Source organism: Ovis aries, chromosome 14, assembly GCF_016772045.2.
Source record: "Ovis aries strain OAR_USU_Benz2616 breed Rambouillet chromosome 14, ARS-UI_Ramb_v3.0, whole genome shotgun sequence".
NCBI lineage: Eukaryota > Metazoa > Chordata > Mammalia > Artiodactyla > Bovidae > Ovis > Ovis aries.
The window spans coordinates 59,634,994-59,659,194 of NC_056067.1; the positions used below are offsets into that span (position 1 = coordinate 59,634,994).

The 24,201-nt window shown below is 39.5% G+C and overlaps 1 protein-coding gene and 1 pseudogene across 19 annotated transcripts in view; one reads left to right on the plus strand and one right to left on the minus strand.

Moving 5' to 3' along the window:
* Window positions 1–23,960, plus strand: part of LOC114117957 (zinc finger protein 160-like) — a 188,376-nt gene extending 164,416 nt beyond the window's left edge. For 8 of the 19 annotated variants that reach the window (XM_060398867.1, XM_060398862.1, XM_060398865.1 and 5 more), the window contains one exon: window positions 20,083–23,960. In XM_060398867.1, the coding sequence (XP_060254850.1) occupies window positions 20,083–23,333 (3,251 nt within the window). In that variant the 3' untranslated portion in view covers window positions 23,334–23,960. Of the gene's footprint in view, window positions 1–4,325; window positions 8,398–9,618; window positions 9,746–10,369; window positions 18,052–20,082 lie in introns of those variants that run through there. The other 11 variants (XM_042231105.2, XM_060398861.1, XM_060398858.1 and 8 more) reach the window with 5 other exon arrangements.
* LOC114117793 (ATP synthase F(0) complex subunit C2, mitochondrial-like) lies at window positions 8,403–8,801 on the minus strand (annotated as a pseudogene).
* Window positions 23,961–24,201: the final 241 nt, after the last annotated feature.

The following is a 24,201-nucleotide window of genomic DNA, read 5'->3' on the forward strand; positions in this document are numbered from 1 at the left end:
CGCAGTTCAAGAGCTTCAATTCTTCGGTGCTCAGCCTCCTTCACAGTCCAGCTCCCACATCCATACAACACTACTGGAAAAACCATAGCCTAGACTAGATGGGCCTTAGTCTACAAAGTAATGTCTCTGCTTTTCAATATGCTATCTAGGTTGGTCATAACTGTCCTTCCCAAGAGTAAGTGTCTTTTAATTTCATGGCTGCAGTCACCATCTGCAGTGATTTTGGAGCCCCCAAAATAAAGTCTGACACTGTTTCCACTGTTTCCCATCTATTTACCATGAAGTGATGGGACCTGATGCCATGATCTTCGTTTTCTGAATGTTGAACTTTAAGCCAACTTTTTCACTCTCCTCTTTACTTTCATCAAGAGGCTTTTAGTTCCTCTTCACTTTCCGCCATTGGGCAGGTGTCATCTGCATATCTGAGGTTATTGATATTTCTCCCAGCATTCTTGATTCCAGCTTGTGTTTCTTCCTGTCCAGCATTTCTCATGATGTACTCTGCACAGAAGTTAAATAAGCAGGGTGACAATATACATCCTTGACATACTCCGTTTCCTATTTGGAACCAGTCTGTTGTTCCATGTCCAGTTCTAACTGTTGCTTCCTGGCCTGCATATAGGTTTCTCAAGAGGCAGGTTAGGTGGTCTGGTATTCCCATCTCTCTCAGAAATTTCCACAGTTTATTGTAATCGACACAGTCAAAGGCTTTGGCATAGTAAATAAAGCAGAATAGATGTTTTCCTGGAACTCTCTTGCTTTTACCATAATACAGAAGATGTTGGCACTTTGATCTCTGGTTCCTCTGCCTTTGTAAAACCAGCTTGAACATCAGGAGTTCACGGTTCACGTATTGCTGAAGCCTGGCTTGGAGAATTTTGAGCATTACTTTACTAGCATGTGAGATGAGTGCAATTGTGCGGTAGTTTGAGCATTCTTTGGCATTGCCTTTCTTTGGGATTGGAATGAAACTGACCTTTCCAGTCCTGTTGCCACTGCTGAGTTTTCCAGATTTGCTGGCATATTGAGTGCAGCACTTTCACAGCATCATCTTTCAGGATTTGAAACAGCTCAACTGGAATTCCATCACCTCCACTAGCTTTCTTCATAGTGATGCTTTCTAAGGCCCACTTGACTTCACATTCCAGGATGTCTGGCTGTTGGTGAGTGATCACAGCATCTTGATTATCTGGGTTGTGAAGCTCTTTTTGTACAGTTCTTCTGTGTATTCTTACCACCTCTTCTTAATATCTTCTGCTTCTGTTAGGTCCAGACCATTTCTGTCCTTTATCAAGCCCATCTTTGCATGAAATGCTCCCTTGGTATCTCTATATTTCTTTAAAAGATCCATAGTCTTTCCCATTCTGTTGTTTTCTCTATTTCTTTGCCTTGATCGCTAAAGAAGTCTTTCTTATCTTGCTATTCTTTGGAACTCTGCATTCAGATGCTTATATCTTTCCTTTTCTCCTTTGCTTTTCACTGCTCTTCTTTCACAGATATTTGTAAGGATTCCCAGATAACCATTTTGCTTTTTTGCATTTCTTTTCATGGAGATAGTCTTGATCCCCATCTCCTGTACAATGTCACGAACCTCATTCCATAGTCATCAGGCATAGTTCATCCTATCTATCTGATCTAGGCCCTTAAATCTATTTCTCACGTCTACTGTATAAGCATAAGGGATTTAATTTAGGTCATACCTGAGTGGTCTAGCGGTTTTCCTACTTCAATTTGAGTCTGAATTTGGTAATAAGGAGTTCATGATCTGAGCCACAGTCAGCTCCTGGTCTTGTTTTTGTTGACTGTATAGAGCTTCTCCATCTTTGGCTGCAAAGAATATAATCAGTCTGATTTCGGTGTTGACCATCTGGTGATGTCCATGTGTAGAGTCTTTTGTGTTGTTGGAAGAGGGTATTTGCTATTACCAGTGCATTGTCTTTGCAAACTCTACAATTCTTTGCACTGCTTCATTCCACATTCCAAGGCCAAAGTTGCCTGTTACTCTAGGTGTTTCTGACTTCCTACTTTTGCATTCCAGTCCCCTATAATGAAAAAGGACATCTTTTTGAGTGTTAGTTCTCAAAGGTCTTGTAGGTCTTCATAGAACTGTTCAGCTTCAGCTTCTTCAGCATTTCTGGTTGGGGCTTAGACTTGATTACTGTGATATTGAATGGTTGGCCTTGGAAACGAACAGATATCATACTAACGTTTTTGAGACTGCATCCAAGTACTGCATTTTGACTCTTTTGTTGACCATGATGGCCACTCCATTTCTTAATTATTCCTAAACCCTAAGTTCCACAAATTTCCTTTGCCATAAACATTTCCCTCACGAATAGGTCTCAGATGACAGTCCTTCCCATGGCCTCAAGCTGCAGCCTACATGCTCATCCTGGAACACTCTTTGTAAAGATCCTTGAACAAATGTCAATGGTTAGCTTTATGGATTATTCTCTGGGCACAACTGCAGAAGGCTTTGTGCCTTCTCCTCCTCCTCTCAAGGACAATAAGCACCTTAACATTCTTTCAGTCAACTTAACCAAGGAAAGCAGAAACAAGTCAGAATCACAAGACCTAACTCCTTCGTCCCGGGTCCATGCCTGCGGGACAAGGAGAGGGGGTTGCGGCCGTGCCTCCATTTTCTCAGTAATGCCTAACGTGGCTCCCAACACATGTTTTGTATCCTGACCAGAGATTCCCTTCAGGTAGTTTGTGTTGGTCCACAGCTCAAGAATGTTTAAGATGGCCCAGTTGATTTCAGTCTGGATCCCTCACTGAGGATCAGGACTCTTGAGTCCTCCGAGTCCTGAGGGCTGAGATCTGGGCTGAGGAGGGGGTGCTCTGATCTGAGTCGGGATGGATCAGGGCCTGCTGTGTGACCTGAAGGCAATTGCCTGGTCAGTGGAGGTGCCTCCTGCAGCTGTGTACATGAGGCCTCACCAGGAGGGGAGTGTGATCCGAGGGAAAGTGTGGGAAAGTTCCATGTTGGTCTCTCTGCAAAAGTTGACTGTCCTGAGTCCCTCCTGAGACAGTGGCCACAGGGGACTGTCTGTTCCTCTTTATGAGGGCTTCCCTGTGTGTGTGGTTGGGTCTCAGGAAGGGTGCTGGGGTCCAGCCCTGGTGCATCCAGGGTAATTTGAAGCGGGGTGGAGTTGGCGATTGATTTAGAGAGTGATAAGGAAAGAATGTTGTAGATAAGAAAATAGAGGAGAGAAAGAGGCTGATATTCCTTGGTTTACATAGAAAGCCAATAAAATCCCAGACAAGGAATTGCCCTGTTCACGGAAGCCACAGGTGCCCTCCTGGTCTCCTGAGGGAGTGAAGACACAGAACATCTTCCTGTTCAGATCTTAGAAATCCGGGCATTAAGTCAACGTGGGGAGCCTCTATGCTCCAAGGGATCAGCCAGAAAAAAGAGTAAGTGAGAGTTAAAAAAGACACAGGAGGCCCGTTACTTTTATTTTCAAAAGGGACTTTTATACCTTTCCCACAAATGATGTTGTGTACGTTATCTTCTGGCCTTGGAGGCCTGTGAACATTTTATGACCCTCTTTTGATAAAGGCTGTTCAACCAGAAAACTTATTTTCCCTTGAAATGTTTTTTCTTTATATTTCTAATCTATGTCAGCCTCAGAAAAATGTTAAACAGAGTTACATTTCTCACGGAGCAAAAGTGCAGTGAGTTACAAGAAAGAACCAATTAGCTCAGAAGTCTGATGTGGTTAATTTCAAGGCTACACTTGTTTTTCTTACATTCCAACTATGTTAACTAATGCAGTCCCAGGTGCACGGTGGATAAGAGATATGGGAATTTAGCAACAAGCATTGGCCCAATAACGAAATCCTACACCAGGACTACTCTAAGAATTTTTAACTCTTTAAAAGGCTCTATGTTTTAGGCTTCCCGTGCCTCTCACAGCTGGGAGGCTGTGAACAATCATATGCATAGCTGTAAGAGTCTGGATAAACCTGCCCAGCAAGCTAGAATGCTAACAGAGGGGGTTTGATTTGAAATATTCCTCTCATGTCCAGGAGACATATTAGCTAGAGCCCTAAGTTGATTTTTCCAGAGAAAGGTGGTCGGGGATAGCCCTCTGTTAATGTCAGAAGAGTTGGTGAAAGGCATGATATAGTAAAACAGACAGATTCTGGTTTTGGGATAGATGCTCTAGAAGGGGGTCCCCTTGAGGCCTCATCTCGGCTTTGCCCATCAGGCCTTTTCCGCATGACCTTTGCCATGGGCGGGATTCCCCATGCTGGCTCCAGGCAGAAGGGGATGTGTTGACTCTAAGCATTAAACAGCATGTTTTCAACTTTCATGATAGACCTCTGAAGACTCGTGTTGCCTGAGGAAGCCCTGAAGTTAAGGACGAGGAAAGAAAAGGAGTGAGGCATGGCTCTTTCTCAGGTAAGGTCATATTTAGTCTGTCCTTCCTGAAATGCCCTTCTCTGGACTCGCTAATTGTGTCTGACTCTGGAGTGTCCGGTGTGACTCCTGTACATGCACACTCACCCGGGGCCTTCCCTCAGGTCCTGTCGTCACCACCTAGATCCCGTCTCCCCATGGCCCGGTGACTTGACACTTGTGAGGAGGCTCCCCTGGTCACCGTCCAGGGCAGGGCTTCTCACCCACAGGTTGGAGATGGGGTCTCAGTGCTGTTGGCAGCAGGGATTGCCTAGGGCCTATCTTGATGAGCTGTCTGCTCTGTCAACCAGGGTAAGGAAACTGCATGTGAAAGTCAGGTGTTAGTATGCACAATAGCTGGTTAAATCTGGGAATGAGATCAATTGAGCCTGTCCTTTTCCTTTTGTGTATCTTGACATCCTTGTGACTATACCTTACATATATATACACAAAGAATTATTTCTGAGTACTGTCTGTGTTCTGTTCAGTTGGCTTATTTGTCTGTTTTTATACCAGTACCACGTCACCTTGATTACCTTGTAATAGGTGTTGAAATAGAAAGATGTCCATCGTCCTTCTTCAAGAGTTTTGTTGTTTGCTCTTTGAATAGTTCTGTGACTTTCACGATGTTTCATTCTGCTTCTACTAAGATTGTCATGGCAGTTTTGATAATGAGTTAATTGGTTGATTGACCCTTTGTGTGGTTATTAAAGAATCTTTTATGATATTACATGTTTCTTTTGTAATCTCTATGATTTTTACTGATGAAACTTTGTCATGTGGGAAAGAAGATAATTTACTTCTTTTTCAATTTGGGGACCTTTGATTTCCTTTTCTCATCTAATTGCTCTAAGGGTTTCAGTGCTTTGTTGAAGTGTAGTGCAGAGTGTGCGTCCTTGAGGAAAAGCTTTCATTCTTTCCCCATTGCTGTGCTCTTTTCATAATGGCATTTGTTATGTTGATGTTGGTATAATTCATTTTTTGTAGTTTGTTGAGTGTTCCATCTTGAAATGTCAAATGTTTGTCAAATGTTTTTTTCTGCATCAAGATGATACTGTTTTTTTTTTCCCCTTTAATCTGTTAATGTACTGTGTCATATTAATTGATTTTTGTATGTTGACTTCTTGCCTTACATGAATAAAATCCACTTGGTTATGGTGTCAGATCTTTTTATTTATTTATTTAAATTATTTTAATTGAAGGATAATTGCTTTACAGAAGTTGTTGTTTTCTGCCGAATATCAACCTGAATCAGCCATAGGTATACATATGTCCCCTCCCTCCCATCTTCTTCCCTATCCCACCCCTGTAGATTGTTAGAGAGCCCCTGTTTGAGTTCCCTGAGTCAGTCAGCAAATTCGCATTGGCTCTCTACTTTATATATGGTAATGTAAGTTTCCATGTTACTCTCTCCATACATCTCACCTTCTCCTTCCTCCCCTTCCCCCTCCATCTGTTTTCTGTGTCTGTTTCCCCAGTTCTTTTTAATATGTGTTGAAGTGGGTTTGCAAGTATTTTAATTTTGCATCAGTATTCATCAGGGGTATTGGTTTCTAGTTTTCCTTTCTTGTGTCTTTGGGAAATCAGCAAACTATTAGAATCATGCTTGCTTCATAGAATTAGCAAGACTAGTGGTAATTCTTTTGTAAATGTTTGGTAGAATTTGGTCCTGTATTTTTCTTAGAGGTTTCTGACTACTTTTTAAATCTCTCTAGTTATAATTGGTTTCCCTGATGGCTCAAGGAATCTGCCTGCATTGCAGGAGACCCAGGTTCTATCCCTGAGTTGGAAGCTTCCCTGGAGAAAGGAGTGGCTCTCTAGTCCAGTATTCATGTCTGGAGAAATTGCATGGACAGAGGAGCCTTGTGGGCTACAGTCCATGAGGTCACAAAGAGTCAGACACGACTCAGTGGCTCACACTTTCACTTTCAACACTTCTCAATTTTTTCATTTCTTAATAAGTAAAATAGTTTGTATGTTTCTAAGAATTTGCCAGTATCTCCTATATACTGTCACTTATAGGTATTATTGGTCATAGTACTTCCTTATCTTTAGAAACTTTCTTTGACATCAGTTGTAATCACTCCTGTTTCATATCTGTTTTTAGTCATTTGGATCTTTTTTCTCTTGTCCTTAGTCTAGGTGGGGGTTTTCCTATACAGTTTTTTCAAAACATCAACTCTTGGTTTGTTGATTTTTATATTTCCTACTTTCTAGTGTATCTCTGGTTTAATCTTTCTTACTTACATGTTTCCTTCTACTAAACCTGAGTTTAGTTTGTTTTCCCTTTTCTGCTTCCTAAAGGTCTAAAAATAGATTTCAGATTTAAGATCTTTTCTCTTTTTTACTGTAAGCATTTAACCTTTCAGACTTTCCTTTTAGTACAGTGGTCTCTGTGTGTTATAAATTTTATAACGTTGTCTTTTCGTTTTGATCCATGTATTTTAAAATTTCGATGTGATTTTTTTCTTAGACCCATTTGTGGTGTAACAGTGAGTTGTTTAATGTCCACATGTGAGGAAGTTTCTTTTTTTCTTATGTTTATTTCATTATTGTTAGGGAAGATACTTTTATGTTATCAGTCTCTTAAAATGGTTAATTTTGGCCTAACATGTGGTCTCTCATAGAGAATGGCTTCTGTGTCCTTGAGATACATGTGTCTTCTGCTTTCTTTGGCCATGTGATCTGTACATGCCTGTTCAATATTTGCTTCATTTTTCTGAGATATCTAATGTTAGATGTATATATTTTTTTACTTGTTACAGCTTTTGGGTAAATTGACCGTTTTATCATTATACAATATTTATCTCATTGCACTTTTTTTTCTTCAGTTTATTTTGTCTGATATAACAGTCTCCCCTGCTCTCTTTAGGATGGACTGTCTTTTTCCATCCTTTCACTTTTCACCTTTCCATGTCCTTAGGTTTGTGAGTACTACCTGTTTCAACTCTCTGACAAACTCTGTGTCTCTTGCCCTGGTTTTTTCCTCCTGTTACTTCTTCTAGTGGCCCCTGCTCCTGTGCATCGTATGGTGGTGAAAGACAGGCACCCTGGACAGCTCCTTTCGTGCCGCTGTAATTTCAGAGGGAATGTATTGAATGTTTCCTTCCTATCATGATGTTTCTTCAGATAGTCTTGCTTAATGACTGTATTTTTTCCATATTATTTTATGCCATGATTTTTAATTCTCCAAGAAGTTTTTTTACTTTGCTGTTGTGATAATTCTTTTTTGTCATAATCTAATGACTCTTCTAATTTGAAATCAGTTTTATTAATGGGAAAAAAAGCAAAGAAAGTCTTTGGCGTCTGTTAATGCCTTGCTAAGTAAATTTAAATGGATAAAATTGTATCTTTGTATATGGTAATGTTATTATGAATTGAGTTCAAGTATTCTTTTTTATTTTATGTTTTTACTGGGGTTTTTTTGGTAGCCTATTATAGAATCCTGTTGACAACCTCAGCTGAGTACAAAGGATACATTTTTATCATCTGAAGGATGCTGAAATACATGTGAATAAAAGGATAATATAAAATTGTCCAAAAAATCTATCAAAAGACGAATCCTCTCATTTCAGTTAATTTTTTATAGATAAGTATGCATGCATGTGCAAGTCTGTGATTTAGATAGAAGACATCATGATTTAAAAACTACATATCACCTTTTTTTTTTTTCAGTTGAAATTATGTTATCATTATAATCTATGGCCTTGAAATTTTCTAAACAATCCTCCTAGTGTTTTAAGTAGTAAATTACTAACAGTTGTGTTTCTGTATCCACGTCTATAATGACCTTTCATGCCATTTCACATTGTTCACCTTGGACTTTTTTTTTTTCATATTAATACAATATTTATTTGTTTTCCTTCTGTCAAACCCTGAGCCCACCACTTTGGCCAGGCTGCCTGGGGAGTTACAGGAAAGGGAACATACAGGGCAGACACAGGAGAAAGAACTATGGGAGGTGGAAACAGCTCCTTCATATCGTGAAGAAGGTGAGCTAGACCACCATCAGGCAAAAGAGCCCCATGGCCTTTGAGAGGGCCAAGCCCATGGCGTAGAAGAGCTACTGTTTCAGAGAAGGGTTCCTGGCATAACGGTGATGAAGCTCCCAAACACAGTCCCACTTCCAGCACAGGAGCCAGCCACCCCTGCTGTGGCAACTCCAGCTCCAGGGAACTTGGCTGCTGTGTCAGAGTCCTTTGAAATGGCACTGGTTTGGAAGCTCTGGGTAGCAATAAGTGAGATGGTCTGAGGACTTGGGGCTGCCAAGCTGCTGTGGCTCTCATGGGTCAGTGTCTCTAGTCCTTCACCACCACTGCAGACAGTGATCACTCAACAGGGGGGAGGTTCTCCCGATCAGGGAGGGGGTAGAGCCTAATTTGGCACACGTGTCCATTTTCAAGGGATGAAGGCCCGAAGCTCGAGAGCTGCTACACCTGCAGAGAAGACACAGGGGCAGGGAGAAGGCTCACTTTGGACTTCTTTCAAGTTTTCTTTAGGAACCCTCTGTCAAAGGACTTGTAATGTTCTCTGTATTAACTGTTAGATGCTTAAGCTTCAGTTGCTGAGCCCAAGCTTCTGAGTTCGGGTGCTTCATGTAACATTTCTTACCTTCTTGATCTGAGTCAAGTTTCTCAGAGTGTCTGTGACACAGGTTTTCTTCTCTAAGGTGGGAACAGATGGTTCTTTAATGAGCTATTATATTGATGACAGGTTCTTGCCTGTAAAGTACTTATTTAATGTTTAGAGTAAATTACAGTAATTTAGAGCAACAGGAAGCCTTCAGACACTTTTGGTCCTTGCTGCTGTTATCTACATCATACCTGAAACTTTTGACCTTTCCATTAAAAGTGCCATGGACTTTGTCATCTCTGAAGACACCACTCATGCGGTACCTCATCTAGATAATGAATTGCACTCACTGGGTAGAACATAATATGACACTTCTGTATAGCCAAAATAGTGTTGAGCTTTATTTTTATATATTTCATGGATTTTGAACAGTGATGAAAAATCCATATTAATTGGAGGATCTCATAAGGCCTTATGAAAAACCATAAGAAATTAAAATTAGAGATGCATAATTTCTCCAGATACCCCTGCATGGATCTGTTAGAACACATACTTCAACCAAGTCAATCCGTACCCCTTACTACCCTTTCTCTTTTGCATGAAAATGAGAACCCTTTTGGTGACATGTGGTTTCCTTTCAGGAACGACTGACCTCTGAGGATGTGGCCATCGAATTCACTCAGGAGGAGTGGGAATTCCTGGACCCTGCTCAGAGGGCCTTGTACAGGGACGTGATGCTGGAGACCTACAGGAACCTGCTATCTGTGGGTGAGGATGACTTCCTTCCAGAGCTGCCCTTGGGTATCTGCATTTTCCCTGTGTGCCCCTTGGGAGGCCCTGATGTCTTTCATCTGAGAGTTCTGGTGACTGGGGCATGACACAGCTTCAGAAGGTTAAACTGACCCTCTTCAGATGCTGTGTCTGTTTCATGTCATATCTGAGGTTGTCCCAGAGCTTAATTATCTACAAAGCTCACTAGCAAAAGTTAACAAAAAAATGCCAAAAAACCCGATTTCCTATTTTCTACCTTTTGACTTTTGGCTCAGGGTTTTAAAAAATCCACAGCACTTTAGATTTCTTTCTTCTGATAATGCTGAATATCTACTGGTTTGTTTTTGCTTACTTGTTTACTTTTTTTTGGCTGCACCATTCTACATGTGGGATCTTAGTTCCCTGACTAAGGATCAAACCTGCCCCCTCTGCACTGGAAATGCAGAGTCTTAACCACTGGATCACCAGGGGAGTCCCAGAATTTCTGTTTCTGATCTGAATATTATCTCCACATTGGAGCATGAGAAAAAGCTCTGGACAGTGGGGAGTGATATAAAAGTAGGCAAAACTACAACATATAAAGAAAAACGAGTTCTCAAAAGGGCTTTTTTTTCTGTTTAGGAGTGGGACAAGTTGGTGGATTGGATCCTCTGTGGTTGTTCCTTAGGAGAATGTAAGAGTGGATAGAGAGATCATCTTTTTGATCCTAGATCCTACGAGAGGAGCATATGTGAATTTCGCAGGCTCTTAGCTTGCCATCTGTAGGTCAAGTGCATGGTCCCATCTCAAGATGCTGTAATGTCTGACCTTCATGTTGTATTAGTTTTACTGTTGTGCTGCTCTACCCAGTCTGGGAATGTCAACTGTTCCTGATGTTCCATTCTCCTTAATTTGTATCATTTTACCACTTCAATTTCTTTGAAATATATTTCTGAGGCTCTGAAATTTTATCTGGTTTCCTTGCTGTGATAATCCACCTAGGTTTAATTGGCAGCCTCTGGTGAGTCTCTGTGGAGTGGATTTAGTAGGTAACAGAGAACTGTGATGGAGACAGTATTCCTGTTATTTTCCTGCTCTGTACAAAGTCACCACTTGAAGTCACCACTTGAAGCTATCTCGTAGAGTGGTCAGTTCTAGGATTATGAGCGAGAAAGTATCACAAGAGCTTGATACATCTTTCCAGGTCATTTTCTGGCTTTGGAGACTCTGTCAAGGTCACCATGACAGTGTTGTTGATGTGTATCAAGGACCATATATTTTAGCCTCTGTAAATGGTACGGGAATTTATCCCAGGACAACTTTGTCCAGGTTCACATTCTCGTATCTATGAGGCTATTGGCTGCGCTGTTGTTCTGTGCATTGTAGTTATTTTTTAATTTTATCACTGAGTTCAAATTTCTGTGTTACTCTTTGTGTTTCTGTTTTGTATTTGCAACAGGTTGGATGTTTGATTGGGGAATGGTCCCTATGGTGGAACTGGTGATCAGTCCCTCTTAAAATTCTTTATATATTCTTTATACTCACTTACTCTCAGATGTATGATTTCTACATATTTTCTCTTCTACTGTTGATTGTCTTTTCAAACTCACTGCAGTGTAATGCAGAGTAGTTTATAATTTTTATATAGTTCAATTTACTAATATCTGATTTTATTTTGTGGCCTGTGCTTTTGGTGTTATATCTGGTAAATCATTTGTGGGTCCAATTTCCAGAAACATTTCCTGCACGTTTACTTCTAGGAGTTTTATACATTTGGGACTTAGGTTTAGGTCTTTGAACCATTTTGAGTTCATTTTTGTCAGTAGTGTAAGATAATGTTCCAAGTAAATTCTTTTGCTGGTGGATATTCAGTTTTGTCAACATGTCTTATTTCATAGACTGCTTCCCCCATTTAGTAGTTTTTACACCCTTATGAAACATCTTTTGAACAACTCTACAAGAGGTGTCTTTGTTTTTGTTTTAACCATTCTTTTTAGGTATGCTGCTGCCTCTGCTGCTAAGTCGCGTCAGTCGTGTCTGACTCTGTGCGACCCCACAGATGGCAGCCCACCAGGCTCCTCTATCCCTGGGGTTCTCCAGGCAAAAACACTGGCGTAGGTTGCCATTTCCTTCTCCAAAGCATGCATGCCAAGTTGCTTAAGCTGGGTCCGACTCTGTGCGACCCCATAGACAGCAGCCCGCCAGGCTCCTCTGTCCTTGGGATTCTCCAGGCAAGAATACTGGAGCGGGCTGCCATTTCCTTCTCCAGTTTTTAAGTATAGTTAATTTATAATTTTGTGTTTGAGATATACAGTAGTTTACAAGATATTCAATATAGTTCCCTGAGCTTATCGTAGGTTCTTGTTGTTTATCTATTTTGTATATACATTAGTTTGTAAATATTCAGACTCCTAATTTATCTCTCCCTTTCCTGCCCCCATCACTATCCTGTACTATCCCCTTTGGTAACCATAAGTTTGTTTTTTATTGTGGTGAGTTTATTTTGTGAATAAGTTCATTTGTAACATTTATTTCAGTTCAACGTATAATATCCTGTGATATTTGTCTTTCTCTGTATGATTTCACTTAGACTAATCCCTAAGTCTGTCTATATTGCTGCAAAAAACATTACTTCATTGTGTTTTATGCTGTGGAGGTGGCAACCCACTCCATTGATCTTGCCTGGAGAATTGTATGGACAGGAGTCTGGCAGCTGCAGGTCATGGGGTCTTAAAGAGTTGGACACGGCTGAGCTACTTTCACTTCACAATATTCCCTTGTATATATGTACCACATATACTTTATCCCTTTGTCTGTCAGTGAACATTTAGGTTGCTGCCGTGTTTTGGCTGGTATACATAGTGCTGCTAAAAACATTGGGGTGCATGTATCATTTTGAATTCGTTTTCATCCTTTCTGGATATATGCCCAGGGTTGGAATTGCTGGTTCATGTGATAGCTCTAGTTTTAGTTCTTTATGGAACCTCCATGCTATTCTCCAAAGTGGCAGTACCAATTTATGTTCCTTCCAACAGTGTAGGAGGGTTCTCTTTTCTCCACACCCTCTCAAGCATTTATTGTTGTAGACTTTTTGATGGTGGTCATTCTGACCAGTGTGAGGTGATACATTTGTGTGGTTTTGATTTGCATTTCTCTCATAAGTAGAGACGTCAAGCATCTTTTCTAGGTGACTGTTGGCCATCTTTTTGTCTGCTGTGGAGAAGTGTCTGTTTTGATCTTCTGCCCAGTTTTTGATTGGGTTGTTTGTTTGTTTGTTTTGATATTGCGCTGTATGAACTGTTTCTATATTTTGGAAATAAATCCTTCAGAGGTAGCATCATTTGCATATATAGTCTCGTAGTCCACAAGTTGAATTTTTGTTCTTTTTTGGTTTCCTTTGCTTTGCAAAAAGTTTTTAAATTTAATTAGGTCTCATTTGTTTGATTTTGCTTTTATTACCATGACTCTAAGAGATAGATTCAAAAAAATTTTGCTGAAATTTAGTCAGTGTTTTGCATTTGTTTTCCACTATGAATTTTATAGTATCTGGTCTTGCATTTAGATGTTTAACACATTTTGAGTTTATTTTTGTATGTGGTGTTAGAGAATGTTGGAATTTCATTCTTTTTCATGTAACTATCCATTTATCCCAGCATCACTTATTAAAGAGACTTCTTCATTCTGTATTCTTTCCTCCTTTGTTATAGAATAATTGCCTCTAAGTGAATTGGTTTATTTCTGGGTTTTCTGTCCTGTTCTACTGGTGTGTGTTTCTGTTTTGTACCATCATCATACCACTTCCCTGGTGGCTCGGACAGTAAAGCCATCTGCCTACAATGCAGGAGACCCAGGTTCAGTCCCTGGGTCAGGAAGATCTGCTGGAGAAGGAAATGGCAACCCATTTCAGTATTCTTGCCTGGAAAATCCCATGGACAGAGGAACCTGATAGTCTACAGTCGATGGGGTCACAAATAGTTGGACACAGCTGAGCAATTTTACTTTCACTTTGTTGACTGTCAGTTTGTAGTATAGTCTGAACTCAGGGAACATGATTCCTCCAGCTCTGTAATTCTTTCTCAAGATCATTTTAGATATCAGAGTCTTTTGTATTTTGGTACAAATTAATTTTTTCTTTGTTTTATGAAATATGTCATTGTTAATTTGAAAAGGGTTGCATTGAGTATGTAGATTGCCTTGGATAGTATGGTCATTTTGACAGTGTTACTTCTTTCAGTCCAAGAATATGGTATATGTTTGTGCCATCTGTTTGTGTCATCTTTGGTATCAGTCATCAGCATCTTCTAGTTTCATGAGTACACTTCTTTTGACTTTTTAGAAAGGTTTATTCCTTAAAATTGTATTGTTTTCTCTGAGATGGTGAATGGGATTGTTTCATTAATTTCACTTTCTGATATATCATTATTAGTGTATAGAAATGCAGCAGCTTTCTATATATTTTGTATCCAGCAAGTTTACCCTGTTCATTGATGAGGTCTAGTAGTCATCTGGTGGCATCTTCGGGATTTTCTGTGTGTAGCATCATAGTGACAGTTTTACTTCTTCTTTATTTTTTTTACCTTGAATTCCTTTCATTTCTTTTTCTTTTCTGATTGTTGTAGCTAGGACTTCCAAAAATATGTTCAATAAAGTGGCAATAGTGAACATTCTTGTCTTTTCCATGTTGTTAAGAGGAGTGCTTTCAGTTTTTTCCTGTTGAGTATGATGTTAGCTGTGTGTTTGACATATACAATCTTAATTATGTTGAGGTAGGGTCCATCTGTGCTGACTTTCTGAAGGGTTTTTATCATAAATGGCACTTGAATTTTGTCAGAACCTTTTCTGCTTCTATTGATGATCATACGGCTTTTAGTCTTCAACTGTTACTGTGGTGTATCATAGTGATGAACTTGTGGATATTGAGAAATCTTGCATCCCTGCAATAAATCCCGCTTGATCATGGTATGATCCTTGAATGTCCTTTAATGTGTTAGTAACTGTTTGAATCTGCTCTTTTGAACTCAGGGAAGGTCTAGGAGAATAAAGCCTTTTTCTACAAAAAAGAGTTGGATGCCTCAGAAAGGCTTTTGTAACTGGGAAGGTCTTCCAGAGTCAGTGTCAATCCCTCCTTTTCTTTGATACTCCTCGATCTTGAGATGACCATGTGTGGAAGAAGAAACGAAGTAAATGTCCAATAGAGCAGTTAATCATACTTGGCAGAGGAACCCAGGTTTAGATAGCCTTTTCCTGGATTTTCCTTCTGATTTCTGCTAATAAGATTCTTATACAATATCCTGGAATATTGAGTATGTTTTTCTTGAATATAAGCATTCCATTGTAAGTTACAAAATCAGAGTTGGATACATTACATTGTAAATAGTATAACAGGTATTATCCTGCTTTCTCCATATATCACGCTTTTAAACTCTCTTGTTTCTGTCCCATACCCATAGTATAATGCCCATAAAGTTGCTGAACCAGTTCTTTTCTTTTAAGGTCAGTATATTAGTTTACGCTCTCTGTTATTTTCACAAAGACATGCGGTCACAAGCTGATATCTGACATAAACCTGTGTACCCTATGCTCCACGCAGGCCCTTTCTTAGTCCTGACCAGTCCTCACATAGTACCTTGACATGGATGGAAACATTGTTCTTACCTATCACATCCCTCCACCTTCTACATACTCTCACTGTAAAGATAATGTCTGATCATTTATTGAACATGTTTCTCAGGACATGACCTAAATCACTCTGTGCATCCAGGATGACTCACAACCCATTTTGAGATGGGGTGGTTGAATAATAGTTAAACAGACTACTTCTGTCTTGTATCTTCTTTGATATTTTCTTTCTAAGTTCCTTGTATGTATTTTTTAATCTTTTCTAGTCTATTCATTTGGTGAGTGGTCATGTTTACAAATAAGTTTTTTCAGTCATCCCAATAGGTTCGGATTCATATCCTGGTTTTCTTACCACTTTGTGGGCCAGTTGGGTGTGTCTCCTACTCTGATAGAGGAAAGCTTGTTAGTTTACCTCAAGCCTTTTAAAGCAAATTAGTGCTGTCAGTAGTACATGTTTTATAGTAAATACTCAAAATTTATTTGTCTAAAAAAGGTAGTATCTATATTCTGTCATGTTCTTTATGATATGACTTTATCTACGTTATATCTTTTTTTAATATAAATTTATTTATTTTCATTGGAGGTTAATTACTTTACAATATTGTATTGGTTTTGCCATACATCAACATGAGTCCACCACAGGTATACACATGTTCCCCATCCTGAACCCTGCTCCCTCCTCCCTCCCCGTACCATCCCTCTGGGTCATCCCAGTGCACCAGCCCCAAGCATCCAGTATCATGCATCGAACCTGGACTGGCGATTCGTTTCATATATGATATTATACATGTTTCAATGCCATTCTCCCAAATCATCCCACCCTTTCCCTCTCCCGCAGAGTCCAAAAGCATGTTCTTTACATCTGTGTCTCTTTTGCTGTCTTGCATACAGGGTTATCGTTACCATCTTTCTAAATTCCATATATATGTGTTAATATATTGTATTGGTATTTTCCTTTCTGGCTTACTTCACTCTGTGTAATAGGCTTCAGTTTCATCCACCTCATTAGAATTGATTCAAATGAATTCCCTTTAATGGCTGAGTAATACTCCATTGTGTATATGTACCACAGCCTTCTTATCTATTCATCTGCTGATAGACATCTAGGTTGCTTCCATATCCTGGCTATTATAAACAGTGCTGCGATGAACATTGGGGTACACGTGTCTCTTTCAATTCTGGTTTCCTCAGTGTGTATGCCCAGCAGTGGGATTGCTGGGTCATAAGGCAGTTCTATTTCCAGTTTTTTAAGGAATCTCCACACTGTTTTCCATAGTTGCTGTACTAGTTTGTATCCCACCTGTAGTGTAAGTGGGTTCCCTTTTCTCCACACCCTCTCCAGCATTTATTGCTTGTAGACTTTTGGATTGCAGCCATTCCGACTGACGTGAAATGGTACCTCATTGTGGTTTTGATTTGCATTTCTCTGATAATGAGTGATGTTGAGCATCTTTTCATGTGTTTGTTAGCCATCTGTATGTCCTCTTTGGAGAAATGTCTATTTAGTTCTTTGGCCCATTTTTTGATTGGGTCGTTTATTTTTCTGGAATTAAGCTGCAGGAATTGCTTGTATATTTTTGAGATTGGTTGTTTTTCAGTTGCTTCTTTTGCTATTATTTTCTCCCATTCTGAAGGCTGTCTTTTCACCTTGCTTATAGTTTCCTTTGTTGTGCAGAAGCTTTTAAGTTTAATTAGGTCCCACTTGTTTATTTTTGCTACTATTTCCAATATTCTGGGAGGTGGGTCATAGAGGATCCTGCTGTGATGTATGTCGGAGAGTGTTTTGCCTATGTTCTCCTCTAGGAGTTTTATAGTTTCTGGTCTTCTATTTAGATCTTTAATCCGTTTTGAGTTTATTTTTGTGTATGGTGTTAGAAAGTGATCTAGTTTCTTTCTTTTGCAAGTGGTGACCAGTTTTCCCAGCACCACTTGTTAAAGAGATTGTCTTTAATCCATTGTATATTCTTGCCCCTTTTGTCAAAGATAAGGTGTCCATAGATGTATGGATTTATCTCTGGGCTTTCGATTTTGTTCCATTGATCTATATTTCTGTCTTTGTGCCAGTTCCATACTGTCTTCATGACTGTGTCCTTTTAGTAGAGGCTGAAGTCAGGCAGGTTGATTCCTCCACTTCCATTCTTCTTTCTCAGGATTGCTTTGGCTATTCGAGGTTTTTTGTATTTCCATACAAATTGTGAAATTATTTCTTCTAGCTCTACGTTATATCTTCTTAAAATTTTATTTATTTTTAAATTGAAAGATAATGGCTTTACCAAATTTTGTTTTCTGTCAAACTTCAACTACATTATATCTTGTATGCGTTTCACTTGCAACATTTTTCAGCAATATTGTGTCTGACCCTGGTCAATAAATACACAAAGCACTCGCTTTTTATTTGTTATATTTTGGTTCCATTAAACTAGGTAATTAAGAATAGTGCATGGCTAGAGATTAGCCTTCCTTGGTGGCTCAGTGATAAAGAATTCACCTGCTAATGCAGAAGATGCTTCCTGATTCCTGAGTCAGGAAGATCCCATGGAGAAGGAAATAGCAACCCACCCACTATTCTTGCCTGGGAAATCCCATGGACTGAGGAGTCCGGTGCACTACAGTCCACAGTGTCGCAAAGAGGCAAACACGACTGAGCGACTGAACAACAACAACATAGGTGGAGATTGCATTGTTTATTGGCTGTTAGAAAACCGGTGAATATTTTACATCTTAATTTATGTGTCATTTACAGATGATGGTCTTTTAGCATGTATTCTTGCAATACAGTTGACACATACTACTTGTTAACATTGTAAAATGCCCTTTCTTTTTGGGTATGTAGTTCTATAGCAGATTTTAAAAACTATGTTGTTTCCAAAAAATTGTTTTAGTCATAGTCTTCATTTTCTCATTTGTTTTCAATTGTAAACAATCAATTATGAAAAGTTAATTATTAATTGGGTAAGCTTGGTTTTGGATTATTTACTGTTACAATATATAATGTATTATTTAGAATGTATTTATGTACAGTAAGTTTGCAGAATACAATGATAGTGTAATATTTTTCTTTTCAATTTGAGACAACTGTTGATTGATATGTTGCCGGGGACCAGCCCCAGTTGATCCAGGGTAGTTCGAAGTGGGGACAGTGTAGAAAGAGAGATATATAGATTTAGAGAGAGAGAAGGAAAGAGTTTGCAGTTAAGAGAAGAGAGGAGAGAAAGAGGCTGTATTCCTTGGTTTACATAGAAAGACAATAAAGCCTCAGACAAGAGACTTTCACCGTCTGTGTAAGGCCACAGGTGCCCACCTGAATAGCGGAGGGTGCCCTGCCTTGGGCTTGCTCTCATATGGGTCTTAGAAGCCCAGGCAAATAAGTAGACACGATGAGCCTCTATGCTCTAGACGGGAATCAGCCAGAAAATAGAGTAAGAAAGAAAAGAAGACATGGAGGAAGCCAGTCTTTCCAGGAACTCGTCTGAGAAACTGGTCCATCCTTTATTTTCCAGGAAAAGCTTTTATGCTTTTAGTTGTACATAGATATCAATGGATAATACAAAGTCATGCAGGGTCAGCAGCCCTGACCCTTATCAACACCAGGCTTTCTCTCTGCATACTTAGCTGTATACACAGGTCTTAGGTGATTTACATCACCTTCTGGCCAAGAGGCCTATTAGCATTTCATGGCCCTTTTCTGATAAGGGTCCATCAACCAGAAAACTTATTTTCCCTAAAAGTGTTGTTCTTACTAAAGTCTGGTGCCACTCTCAGAAAGCACTAATTAAGGTTACATTCTTACATAGCAAGGACACAACAATTTATAACAAGGAAAGAGGAGTACAGTGATTTATAACAAAGAGAAAATTCATTAACTCTAAAGTCTAGTATTGCTAACATCAAAACTACTATATTCTTTTTTCTACATCCCAATTACATTGACTAATATCCTCCAGGTGCCTAAAAGATAAAGGATATGGAGGCCTGGCAGCGGTCATTAACTCAACAATGAAAACCTACACTGATATAATTCTTAGCTCTTTAAAAAAGGCTCTGTATCTTTAAGATGTTTTAAGCTTCATGCCTCTCGCGGTTATGGGGCTGTAAACAGTCACATGCATAGTTGTAAAAGTGGGAACAGATGGGTCAGGTAAGTTAGAAAGCTATCAGAGGGGTTTAAGCCGAGACATTCTTTTTACGCCCAGGAGACTTATTGACTGGAGCTCTATGTTAATTCCTTTTAGGGGAAGGTGGTGGGGGACAGCCCCTGTTAATGTCAGAAGCGTAAGCGAAAACCATAATGCATTACGGCAGGCAGACTCTGGTTTTGGGGACAGATGCTATAGAAAATCCAGCAAGGCTACCTTAAGGCCGGACTCACGTTTACCTGTCGGACCCCTTAACCTCATGACCTTTGCCACAGGTGGGACTACTCGTGCTCACTCCCAGCAATACGTTCCTAAGGGTCCTGGTAGAAAAACACTCTTTTTGAGAGTTGGCATAAGATTGTCCAATGTGAGTGTGTTTGGCATATGGTTTTTAAAACTAGGCTACTGTAATGGTGAATTTATGTTATGCTTTCTTAAGTTAAGAATTATATTCCTTAGTGTTTCTAAACACTTAAGGTGATCATTGTGGTGTTTCATAACTTGATGTAACTATTACTTTTGGTGTAATACATATTCAACATGAAACATTTATTTTGAATTATTGTGAGCAGGATACCTATGATTGTTTTTATCTTGTAGATATCTCACCTACACATGTGATCAAGCATTTACAACCCAAAGCAAACAGTGATAAACTAGAAACATTCCAAACATTGATGCTGGGAAACCCTGAAAGCTGTGAAATCAAACATTTTCATCTTTGGGAAAGTCAGGAAAATATGTGTGACTTTGAGTGTCAGGGGAGAGATGACAAAAGAAAGTTCAAAGGGACACCTGTAAGCCTTAATGGAAATGTGCCTGATGGAAGAGATTCGCATGATAGAAAGGATGCAGGCATTAAGCCCTTTGCAAACAGGTTTGGATTTAACTTTCAGGATAAACTGCAGATGTTTCAAACTGGTGGAATAATTTCTGAATATAATGAAGTTAAGAGTTCTGTCAACAACAGTTTCTCATTTTCACCACTTCAAAGAATTCCTCCTTGTGTCCAAACCAGTGTTTCTAATATATCTGGGAATGACTTTATGAATCCTTCAGTAACAACACAAGAACTCAAAGCACACAGGGAAAAACATTTCAAATGTGATGAGTGTGACAAGGCCTTTCATGTAGAGTCAAGTCTTTTAAGTCATTGGACAGTTCATACTGGAGAGAAACCTTACAAATGTGATGAGTGTGGCAAGGCCTTTTGTGTAAAGTCAAGCCTTTTAAGTCATCAGACAGTTCATACTGGAGAGAAACCTTACAAATGCGATGAGTGTGGCAAGGCCTTTTGTGTAAAGTCAAGCCTTTTAAGTCATCAGACAATTCATACTGGAGAGAAACCTTACAAATGTGATGAATGTGGCATGGCTTTTCATGTAAAGTCAACCTTTTTAAGACATCAGATATTTCATACTGGAGAGATACCTTACAAATGTGATAAGTGTGGAATGGCCTTTCGTGTAAAGTTAACCCTTTTAAGTCATCAGACAGTTCATACTGGAGAGAAACCTTTCAAATGTGATGAGTGTGGCAAGGCATTTTGTGTAAAGTCAAGCCTTTTAAGGCATCAGACAGTTCATACTGGAGAGAAACCTTTCAAATGTGATGAGTGTGGCAAGGCCTTTTGTATAAAGTCAAGCCTTTTAAGGCATCAGACAGTTCATACTGGAGAGAAACCTTACAAATGTGATGAGTGTGGCAAGGCCTTTGCTCACAGCTCACACCTCAGGAGACATAAGAAAAGTCATATAGGAAAGAAATTATTTAAATGTGATATATGTGACAAAGTCTTCAGCCAAAATTCAGCCTTTTTAAGTCATCAGATGGTTCATACTGGAGAGAAACCTTACAAATGTGATGATTGTGCCAAGGTCTTTCGTTTAAAGGCAGCCCTTTTAAGTCATCAGACAGTTCATACTGGAGAGAAACCTTGTGATGAGTGTGGCAAGGCCTTCACTGACAGCTCATACCTCAGGAGACATAAGAAAATTCATACAGGAGAGAAATTATTTAAATGTGATATATGTGACAAAGTCTTCGACCGAAATTCAAAGCTTGCTCGTCATCAGACGGTTCATACTGGAGAGAAACCTTACAAATGTGATGAGTGTGGGAAGGCCTTTCGTGAAAAGTCAACCATTTTAAGTCATCAGACAGTTCATACTGGAGAGAACCCTTACAAATGTGATGAGTGTGGCAAGGTCGTTGGTCTAAAGTCAACCCTTTTAAGTCATCAGGCAGTTCATACTGGAGAGAAACATTACAAATGTGATGAGTGTGGCAAGGTCTTTGGTCTAAAGTCAACCCTTTTAAGTCATCAGACAGTTCATACTGGAGAGAAACCTTACAGATGTCTTCAGTGTGGCAAGGCCTTTCGTTTAAAGTCAACACTTTTAAGTCATCAGACAGTTCATACTGGAGAGAAACCTTACAAATGTGATGAGTGTGGCAAGGCCTTTCGTCTAAAGTCAACCCTTTTAAGTCATCAGACAGTTCATACTGGAGAGAAACCTTACAAATGTGATGAGTGTGGTCAGGCCTTTCGTCTAAAGTCAACCCTTTTAAGTCATCAGACAGTTCATACTGGAGAGAAACCTTACAAATGTGATGAGTGTGGTCAGGCCTTTCGTCTAAAGTCAACCCTTTTAAGTCATCAGACAGTTCATACTGGAGAGAAACCTTACAGATGTCTTCAGTGTGGCAAGGCCTTTCGTGAAAAGTCAACCCTTTTAAGTCATCAGACAGTTCATACGGGAGAGAAACCTTACAAATGTGATGAGTGTGGCAAGGTCTTCCGTCTAAAGTCAACCCTTTTAAGGCATCAGACAGTTCATACTGGAGAGAAACGTTACAAATGTGATGAGTGTGGCAAGGCCTTTCGTCTAAAGTCAACCCTTTTAAGTCATCAGACAGTTCATACTGGAGAGAAACGTTACAAATGTGATGAGTGTGGTGAGGCCTTTCGTCTAAAGTCAACTCTTTTAAGTCATCAGACAGTTCATACTGGAGAGAAACCTTACAAATGTGATCAGTGTGGCAAGGCCTTTCATCTAAAGTCAATCTTTTTAAGGCATCAGACAGTTCATACTGGAGAGAAACGTTACAAATGTGATGATTGTGTCAAGGCCTTTCGTCTAAAGTCAACCCTTTTAAGTCATCAGACAGTTCATATTGGAGAGAAACGTTACAAATGTGATGATTGTGGCAAGGCCTTTCGTCTAAAGTCAACCCTTTTAAGTCATCAGACAGTTCATACTGGAGAGAAACCTTACAAATGTGATGAGTGTGGCAAGGTCTTTGGTCTAAAGTCAACCCTTTTAAGGCATCGGAGAGTTCATACTGGAGAGAAGCCTTACAAATGTGATGAGTGTGGCAAGGCCTTTCATCTAAAGTCAACCCTTTTAAGTCATCAGACAGTTCATACTGGAGAGAAACGTTACAAATGTGATGGTTGTGGCAAGGCCTTTCGTCTAAGGTCAACCTTTTTAAGTCATCAGACAGTTCATACTGGAGAGAAACGTTACAGATGTGATGAGTGTGGCGAGGCTTTTCGTCTAAAGTCAACCCTTTTAAGTCATCAGACAGTTCATACTGGAGAGAAACCTTACAAATGTGATGAGTGTGGAAAAGTCTTCGGTCAAAAACCACATCTTCAACTTCACTGGAGAATTCATACTGGAGAGAGACCTTTCAGATGTAATGAGTGTGGCAAGTTCTTCAGTCAAAATTCACACCTTAAAAAACATTGGAGAATACATATAGAGAAACCTTTCAAATGTTTCGAGTGTGGAAAATCCTTTATTCAGGTCTCAGCACTCACTAAACATCAGAAAATCCATACATGAAAGAAACTCATGTGAATGTGGTGTATGGTAGAAGTCTTCCAATTTCAAAGTTCAAAATTCACACTCTACAGTTGCTCAGAGAATTCATCTTAGTGAAAAACCATACAAATGTCATGAGTGTGGCAACATCTTAGGCTTCATGAGAAAATTCATACTGGATAGAAGGGAGATATAAATGTATTTATTAGTCAGGTCTTTAGAACATGAATTCATTCTAGAAAGATTCCTCACCAATTTCACAAATTAAAAAAAAAAAAAAAGAAAGACCTATCCTCACATCTCACCACTAGTATCAGAGTATTTATCCTGGAGAAAACACGCAGCTATGTAATGTGTGTGGCAAGGATCTTACCCCAAAGTCACAAGATAGGAACATAGTGGAGCCATACTTCCCAGACTCAGTTGTTGTGGCAAATCCTTTAGCTTTTTCACTATATGTATTCTCTGATGACTTTAGTTTGGGTACTCTGCAACTGCAATAAGTCCATATTTGAAGAGAAGCTATAGAGATCTTTTCGTGTAAAAGAAACCCGAATTCTAACTCAGCAAAAATGATTCTTTGGGACAGTAGTCCAGCATCTTTTTGGTCTCCTGGCTTTCTGAATAAAGTCACTATTCCTTGCCCAACAAGTAGTCTCTCAGTTTATTGGCATGTTGTGTGGTGAACTCTAAGAGTTTGGCTTTGGTAATACATTGATTAAATGCATTTGTTACATGCGTTTCACGATGGTCTCTGGGAAGGATTCAGTGAGATGAAGGGACCGACTTCATTAGATACAATTCATTCACTCCCATGTTTCCTGGAAAAACACATAGCCTGAATTACAAAATTCAATAGTTTGTGTGAATTAGCAACAGGGAGGGGAGA